General features: G+C 35.1%; 1 protein-coding gene across 1 annotated transcript; it reads right to left on the reverse strand.

Annotated features, from left to right (window-relative positions):
• Positions 1–4,676: 4,676 nt before the first annotated feature.
• Positions 4,677–7,643, reverse strand: LOC131069695 (probable pectate lyase 20). Its single transcript, XM_058005221.2, has 5 exons — positions 6,910–7,643; positions 6,182–6,818; positions 5,667–5,770; positions 5,421–5,559; positions 4,677–5,209 (listed from the first exon to the last, which is right to left on the reverse strand). Exons 1-5 carry the CDS (start codon positions 7,038–7,040, stop codon positions 4,982–4,984), a joined length of 1,239 nt encoding a protein of 412 aa, XP_057861204.2. The 5' UTR covers positions 7,041–7,643; the 3' UTR covers positions 4,677–4,981.
• Positions 7,644–9,338: the final 1,695 nt, after the last annotated feature.

Below are 9,338 nucleotides of genomic sequence, written 5' to 3' on the forward strand. Positions count from 1 at the left end.
ATATTATATGAGTAAGAATTGTGAATTTAACATAAAGTTTTTTTTAATAATTTCATTTTGTTTGGTAAATTAGCCCCAAAATGATGTCATGCATGTATTTAATTATACTTTTATTTGGATTTTTTTTTTCTCATATCTAATTTAGCTAGAATGAATCCAACTAGATCATATGTTTGATCAAAATTTTGTGACACAACTTTGAATTATTGCTCATTAATAAAATTTGTTTTTTAAATACAACATATAGTTGATCCCTTTTTAAGTGCAATGGGTGCAAGGTTCAACTTTTCTCATACTTATTTCTACTTTCGAGTATATGAATGAATGTATCCATAATCAAATTTGTTCTCTTTGAAGGAGGTTGATAAGGATCTTTTGGTACTGAATATATGATGCAGGAGCATCCCCGGTTCTTGGCAATCTTGCATCAACCAAAAACATTTCCTTTTCAATTTGTTTATGTTTTGCAATTTCACCATTTCTTTTTGTATTTTCTTGCTTTGGATCACCGGATCTTATGGAGCTAGATTTTGCTTGAGCAATGAGAACATGATCATCTTACTTATTCCTAAATCGTAGAGCATTTGGATCATTTTATGACAAGTTATCGATTCCATATTCTGGGACAGGTTTCTAGCTTTGGACACCAGAACCACCTGGACTGATTTTTCTATTGGAGAATCTTGCGGACCCTTTCCGCAGCTTGCAGAGCCCCAGTTCATTGATTCCAATTCTCCTTGGCATGTGGACAACCTTCCCTCTGATCCTCACTTTATCCTTTGGATTTTCCGAAGGAATCTCCTTGGCGAAGGCCAACCTATTGGTTTTACATGTTTGATTTTGTTCTTCGGCATTTGATCCCTTTTGGGCTAATCAGATCTCCTTGGATCATATAAATCATTGTAATTGAGAATTAGAAATCAATCTGATAAAAAATAGAAGGTAGATCTTAAGATTTAGAGGTCTAGAGTTGACCAATTCTATAATTGAGCATGTATGTGGTAGGCTAGTGACCCGAATCTTATAACCTAGATGTTACTGGTTATCTGTAATTAGTTTTCATAATCTAATTCATTTAGTTATGCATTGCCTCCATCATACCCTCTTGTTTCCATTGTGTTTACTCTTGCTGCCCGGTTCAGATTGATCTCTTTAAGGCCCCTCCTAACTAGTGAATGCACCAATATTACATGTTAGTTGAAGATGCAATAGATTTTCGATCAAGAATGATGAGGAATAAATATGATATGTTGTATAATGTATTGTCTTATGCAATAATTATAGCTTAGATTATGTCATTTCACTTAAAAAAACCTTTGAATCCACATATGATTCTTGGTGCAAATAATTGGTACTAAAAATTCTTATTTACATTTTTTTGTGAAACAAGGTTAAGCATAATATCTTGAGTTTCCTTGCCCGATAATAGATTACACCCATTTATGATCTTTACATATTTTTTTTATTCTTCCTTTACTTGTTTCTCCCCTACCATAATTTTTGTATAATTATATTGGTCATTTAAAAAAAATTGATTAGTACATATTTAAAAAAAATTATTTGCAGATTATTTGGATACATAAATTAAGTTATTACCAATTATAAGTTTTATACTTCAATTTCAACCATCTATGTAAATGAAAGAAACTTAAAGAAATTAAAATATCTTAAAAATTTACTTTAAAAAAATGATGGATGATTTTATATCATTCATGAGATTGTTTTGATATTCAATATGTGAGAATGAGTGAGGGATTGAGTGGTTTCTATTTGATATGGGGGAATGAGTCAGGGACTAAGGGGTATCTATATGCCAGCTAGAATAAGCATACAAGAACTATAGTTTCTCACCCATCCCCCCTTTACAATAGTAGGGTGACATCTACATCCACCTAATTAATTGCTAGAATCCCCCATAGAATTGTAGGGTGATCCGTGAATAATTATACCTTCCATGATGCTTATTCTAGCTTATTCTCATAGGCAAATTGATTTACTGATTAATTAGTGGGTGGGAGGCTGCCTTTATTGCCACCCACCCACCCCAGTGAGCCACACACACACGTACTAGCCCCCCTCCATTCAATAGTTGCAACTAAAATAGTTCTAGAATCGAGCTAAAATAAGTAGATAGATCGAGACCCTCTTTATTAATCTGCCTGCTAGATTAAATGATATACATATCCATTTTTAGAACATGATCTCGATCTCATCTCTTATATCATACCTCTAAAGGTTTCATCTTTCATGGATGGTATAATCAAAGAACATACCATCATGCTCACCAATTGTAATCAAACAATTCAACTACAACCTTTGATATATTATCATTCTTTAATAAAAATATTAACTCTATTTTAAACATCATCATGATAATGCTCATAAGAAGAGACTATGAATGGTGAAAGAGTGAGTGGAAATATTAATGGAGAAAGTGGAGTACCATATAATTCTCCTTTAGAATTAAGTCATACATTATATGATTTAGGTAAACAAAGTGAAGACACATTAAGTATAAGAATTCGTCTTAATTGTGAGATATGATTTTAATGCAGACTTTGTACAAATGCAACATTGAATTAAGTAATGCGCAACTTTTTTCTAAAAAGCCATCTAAGAAAACATAATAAAAAATAATAATATATAAGTCGACAAAATTAGGTGAAAGCAAGCAAATTATTAATATAATACGGAAACAAGATTGGTCGCATTATGCTTGTAACAACCCACTTTAACGAATCGTTCCTCCCAAAGTCAAAAAGAAATATTTTTTTCCATCATAGTGTGGTGTCCCCGCAAAGGTGGGCTCACTTTATGACTTGTTATTTAAGAAGTTAGATGGTTTTTAAAAGTAAAGCTGACTACGTTAGATTTGTTTAAAGTAAAGCCCATCTCAATGTTACATATCAAACATTATCCATAGAATTTGTGGCTAATCTATGATAAAGAAATGGCCTTGAATCTCTCAAGCTTTTGACAAGGTAGATAAACATATTTTATCATAAAATTAAAAAAGGGTTTTTATAAGATAGATTGAATCAAAGAAGTTTTTGAAAAGATTTTAAAACTTATATCACAAAAAATAATAATATAATGAAATTGAAATCAATCATAGACTTCAAATCAATATATTGTATTTAATTTAATTTTGTTTTATATATTAAAATTGATCTTTATTTTTTAAAATTGAATGTGGTGTTTGCTTATCAATTTTGAATTATATAACATTTTAAATTATATTTAAAGTTATATAAATGGACAAATTCCAATTCATTTTATTGTTGTATAAATGGATAAATCCCAATTCAGATTTAAATTATTAAATTGGTCCACCTAAAGGTTTGACCAAGGAGGACATGGTCCTCTCAGTTGTCTTCTATCTTTGTTCATAAGTCTAAATTGGCCTACATAAAGATTTGATGATCCTCACTTAATTGGTCTTTGATCTTTGTTTACAAGTTATTAAGTTGAACCACCCACATGTTTGGCCAAAGAAAACATGATTGCTTAATTATTGTTTCATACCATAGGGACAATCAAGAAGACTTCAAATCAATATATTGTATTTAGTTTAGTTTATTTATTTTTGATATATTGAAATTGATCTTCTTTTATTAAATTGAAATTAATGGTTGCTTATCAAATATGAAGTATGTAACATTTCAAATTGTATTTTAGGTTGTTAATTTTTTCAAATTGTATTTTAGGTTGTTAAATTAAAGAACAAACTCCAATTCATTTTAGCATCCAATGTTTAGAATGTAGAGCATCAATTTCTAGATTGATAGAATCTAAATCTTTGTTCACAAGTCATTAAATTGATCTAAGGGTTTGACCCATAAGAATTTGATACCAACAAGAATATCATCCTTGCTTAGTTGTTCTCAATCTTTGTTCACTTGAATGATTAAATTGGTCCACCTAAAAGTTTGACCAAAGACATAGTCCTGTCACTTGTCTTGGATCTTTGTTCACAAGTCTTTAAATTGGCCCACCTAAAGATTTGATGACCCCCACTTAATTGTCTTAATCTTTATTCACAAGTTATTAAATTGATCTCCAAAGATTTCGAGAAAAGAACATGATTGTTCAATTATAATCTACCCCAAGTAAATATTAATTTTTAAAATTTATTCACAAACCATTAAATTAATCCACCCAAAATTTTCATAAACAAGAACATAATCCTTGCTCAACAAACTCCTCAAGAAAATCATGACACCACCAACCTAAACCTATTCATTACAGATTTAGGTATTCAAAAGGCATGTTCGATCAATTCGTGATATCAACCAATTTCGTGCAGGAGACAGTGAAAGAATTTCAGATGCTTTTTCATGATTTGATTTCGTGATAAACAGACAATTTTGTGCAATAGGCACTGAAAGAATTTCAATTACTTTTTCATGATCACGCAAATCCATTTCAACAGAATAGTGTTCATTAATGGAGGGCGGTGATTCTATGTTTGCCACACGCTTCGAATGAGAGCTGTAAATTGTACCATGAACATGCCAAAAAGCTCATAAAGTTATTTTGTCAGGTGGACTGTGGATTAAATTATTCATGTAAAGAGACAGAGTTATTATTCGACGCCATTATTATGTCATGTGCAATTGCATCCTTCATTCACTGCTTTTTTAAACTTTCGCTAAAGTGGCGAACCAGGCAAACAGTTATTCAAAATAATTTTATTTCCCGGGCAATAAACAGTGTTGCCGCAAACAAACGTGTATGAGGGATTACAACTCTTGCGCGCCTGTAACAAATAGGCAGCGAAGCGTAAATAATATGAGCAAATCTAAGCTCCTTCAAATTACCGCCGCTTTTCGTTTAGTGTATTTCGCAGGGCGAGGTTGGAAATGAGAAATCTGAAATCTTCACAAGTCTGGAAAAAATCTTCAAAAAACTGAAAAAAATTCTTCAGAAGACCGTATTTTCTTTCCGTGATTTGATATTTACAGTACAAGAGCAAGAAATGTCAACAGCGTGAGCCAGATCGACCTCCACATTTGAGAGGACCGGCTTGACCGGTGAGAACTTTCACAAGAGAAGCAGAGCGTGCTCCAAGACTGGAAGCCTTTGCATAACTGGACGCTGCGCCTGTGCCAGAGGATGTAAAGAATGCGCCATTGAGCATCAAATCCCCCTGTGATCTCCAGTTCCAGTGCTTCCATCTTCCATGCGCCGTTTCCACTCGCTTCGTCACCTGCAAAGCAAGAAATCTTTCAGAACAAATCCGCCACCTTTAAAGAAAATAATATTGTAATTTGTAGTTCAATTGCAAAGAATCAGTAAACTAGATGATTCTGTGTGTTGATTACAACAGGAAGATCGGATTATTTACAAATTGTGTGTAAAGAAGGCGCCGTTGAACATATATATTAAATGTACTGATCATGAAACGCACGGGATTTTACCTCCTTGGCAAAACGATTCTGGGGGGCCAGGTATCTGTTACCCTGGCTGTTAATGGTGGGACCGGCGCTTCCACCGATAGCGTACATTTCCCAGTGAGTGTAGTCATTGTTCACCACATGAAAGTAACCGTGCCGGCACCTGTTCTTGTTCAGAGTGCACACTTTGCTTTTAGTTCCAAATCTGAGCTTATAATGAGAAGAAGAGCAGAAAGAAAGGTGAAGAACAAGATTTTTTACAGTCCAAACCTTGGCATGCGCTGTACAAGGCCTTCTCCGAAGTGGTTGAAGGCGATCGTCACCTGCATGATCTTGTCTGCACTATGGCTGTCGCTGTGGCCGAGCAGCATTACCTGTTGATAATTTGAAACCCTGAAGGCAGTTATTTTATGAGACAAAAAGGGAAAAACAATTTAAGAAATTGACGATTTATCCCCCGGGTTTTCAAAATTTGAAGGTATGACAGACTGGATCCCCTTGTTCTTTACAGTTTGCTCCAAAAAAAATTCGGAAATGGACATATTCATGTTGAAATGGACTAGAAAGATTTGATTCGGAGAATAAGACGACATTGTCATGGTGTGAAGTGATTCTTTGAAACAATTAAAGAAATAGACGATTTATCACCGGGGATTTAAAATTTTGAAGGTATGACAGACTGTTTCCCCTGTTCATTACAGTTTGGTCGGAAAAAACTTTTGAAAAAATGGACATATTTATGTTGAAATGGACTAAAAAGATTCGGTTCAGAGAATAAAGGCGACCTTGTCATGGTGTGTGAAGTGATTATTTGAAATGGTGATGGCAGTGGAAGCCATGATGGCGTCAATGAGGCCGTCGGCACAGCGGGAGATCGAACAGTGGTCGATCCAGACATGCTTTGCGCCAAAGATTGAAATGCCGTCTCCGTCGCAAATTGTTCTCCAGCCATAATGAGTCGGGGAGCTCCGCACCATGGCGTTTCCAGCAGGGCGGCAATGGTGTATGTGAATTCCATGGATAATAATGTTACTCACGTACTGTACAGTGATGCAGGGCCCGTAGGCAATATGGACATTGGCGCCTCTTCCGTCTATGGTCTTGTAACTGTTCATAATGAGCTCCTGTTTCAGCTGGATCACCATGTCTCCGGTGAAGAATATCCACAGAGGCTCCGACTGAATCACAGCATGGCGAAGAGTTCCCGGCCGGGGATTCACCGGGTCGTCGTTATGGGCGTCTGTGACGACATAAAATCTTCCAAACTTTCCTCCAATGGCTTTTTTGCCGAATCCGAGGCCACAGTCTGCGAGTCTCTTTCTGTTACGTCGCCAGTTCGGATCGCAACGCCAGCAGTCGTCAATGGGGTTGCCCGTCCCGCAGGAAAAATAACCGAGCTCTCGTCTGGAACTGTTTATTTCTCTGCAAAATTCATACAAACAGTCAAAACACGGAATGAAATCATCTGCAAACAAACCAGAAGAACAATCTTTACAAAATGAAGAAGCCTCACCTTTCCACCATTTCAGCCACTATTTCTGGATTTTCCACAAAAGAAGAATTCCAGGCCTGGCTTTCCGCATGAACTGCGTGAAGCCCTGCGGCAAACACCATGGCAATCAAGAAAGCACAGGCCTCCGCCATTTTTGCTGCAAAGAAAGGTACTCACAATCTCTCTGCTCAGTACTAGTTTATCTTTCCAATATATAACAAACTTCCGGCTTCTCCGTCAAGTTTAAAAAAGAGCCATGAAAGCTACAGTTTCCTACGTGCCTTGTGCAGGCTTGTTTTACTAATTCAGCAGGACCCACAAACCTAATCTTTACTGAGAAGTTCTACCTTTCAGATTCGAATCAATACACTTTTTGTAGCTAATTCCATAGGTACTCATGAAATAATTGTTTATACTAAATTGTAGACGAAACCCCATTCTGCAAGTTGCAGTTTCTTAGGAAATTTCAGTACCTAGCCGCCAACCGTTTTTAACAGTTTATTTATGAACTGCCGACTGCCTGTAACTGTTTCTAGAACAACGGTGACTCTACAAAACCTTAACGGAAACGGATCAATTGTAACCACCTGATAACGTTTATCCATAACGGAGTTACCTACCTAACTTGACGGAAGGATTCATTTAGTGGGCAGCTTACCGAAAACTTAAATTTGATGGCTGAATGGCCGTATTTATGCATCTGAGTTCTAAACTACAATCGTAGAGGAAAATTTTGTTTAGGGTTTTGATTTTGTTGGGTAAAAATGGTTTACGACGATGATCAAATTTTGTTTTGGATAGCATTAAGCTTAATTCTTTGTAGAGCAAATCTCTCTGAACCTCTAAATCACACACTCTTGTGTGATGTGTAATGAATTTTCATTCACATCGGAGATAAATCAAGAGATCAAATCTCATTAAGTGCAACATCTCTTAATATCACAATCAATCAATTTTTATTTTGAAATAAATGTATTTTCTTTCATCATATTATAATCTAGTGTAGAGATACTAATATTCATATATAATCTTGTTTTTATATACATATGTGTATGTGTATGTGTACACTTAAACATGTAATTATCACATTTTAAAAAAAAAAATAGTTCAACTTAAACATTTTTATCTAATTATGTATTTGAATCATAAAATACAATCAAACTGGTAGAAGCATTATATTATATGAAAGATAAATTTTGCCAAGGAGTTTTTATAAAATTGGTGAGGTTAAATTGGTTATAATGAGTTCACCATCAATTAAGTCTTGTCGAGCAGAAGGTCTCCTATACCAACAATTGAATTAGATTCAATCTTAAGTAATTTGGACACATTAATTCTTGCCCATAAAAAGATGTATACTCAAACAACATATTGTAATTTGACACTAAAAGGCCATCTATAATGAGAGAAAAATAAAACATAATATATATTTAAAAAAATTAAAATGATAAAAATAACTCTTGAATAGTCAATATTGACATAATTTGAAGGTTAAATTGTAACATTTGATTCTTATCACCAAAATTCAAATTCCTAAAAGTATTATTGCTACATATTTATGTTGACAGTGGCGTTGTGATAAATCAATTCAAGTTTTGCCAACAATATATATAAAAAATATATATATTTTTTAAGTATTAAGTAAGATAAATAAGAGTGTTTTAATATTTAAAAGGCGACTATATCCAAAAACGCTCTTGACAGGCAGGTCGAACGTCAAATATTAGCCGTCTTCATAGTTAATATAAAAACGGTTTTAGGGAGTAAAAATTCGTTAGTTTGAATTACCTGCAGCGCTGTTTATTTAGGCCAATGGTTTGGAAGCTGAAAAACAGGCCTCCACCAATCAGATGAAAGACCAAAGACGTAAAACCAGTACAAATTAGTTCAAGACACGATCCGCCGCCAAATTAGTTGTTTTTTTGGCCGCCGCTAAACTTAAACTAGGCGCTACTTCGCACGTTCAATCACGACTTTCGTCGCCATTTTCTCTCACTTTTTGTTAGGCGTTTCCGTATTTATCGCCACTATTATCCGAGAAGGATTCGCCTAACACTGGCTCAAATTTCCAGTCAAAATTACAGTATGGAACGGTGTAAAATTCCCTCCAAGCTCTCTGGAATGAATCTGCACCATTACCTTTGAGAATAGATCAACATCGTAGAAGACTAGTATAGTGTGCTGCTCTGACAAATGATTGGGCACGACAAAAAAAGGTCTTTTTTGCAGCTGCAACATCATCATAAGACTAACCTGGGTTAAGGTAAACCTTGGGTTGACCTCTACGGGGTTCGGAATATCTTGAGTGGGGTTGGCGGGGGCCCATCTATTGTCGCAACAAACGGCGGAGAAATTATTTTCTAAGATTTGCGGGCTGTAGCCGGTTGGCCCGGTAGTTTCTCCGCATGTCTTGGGGTTATAATACTACAATTGTGTCTTTCCTCCCATTG

The sequence above is a fragment of the Cryptomeria japonica genome, chromosome 11 (genome assembly GCF_030272615.1).
Source record: "Cryptomeria japonica chromosome 11, Sugi_1.0, whole genome shotgun sequence".
NCBI classification, from domain to species: domain Eukaryota; kingdom Viridiplantae; phylum Streptophyta; class Pinopsida; order Cupressales; family Cupressaceae; genus Cryptomeria; species Cryptomeria japonica.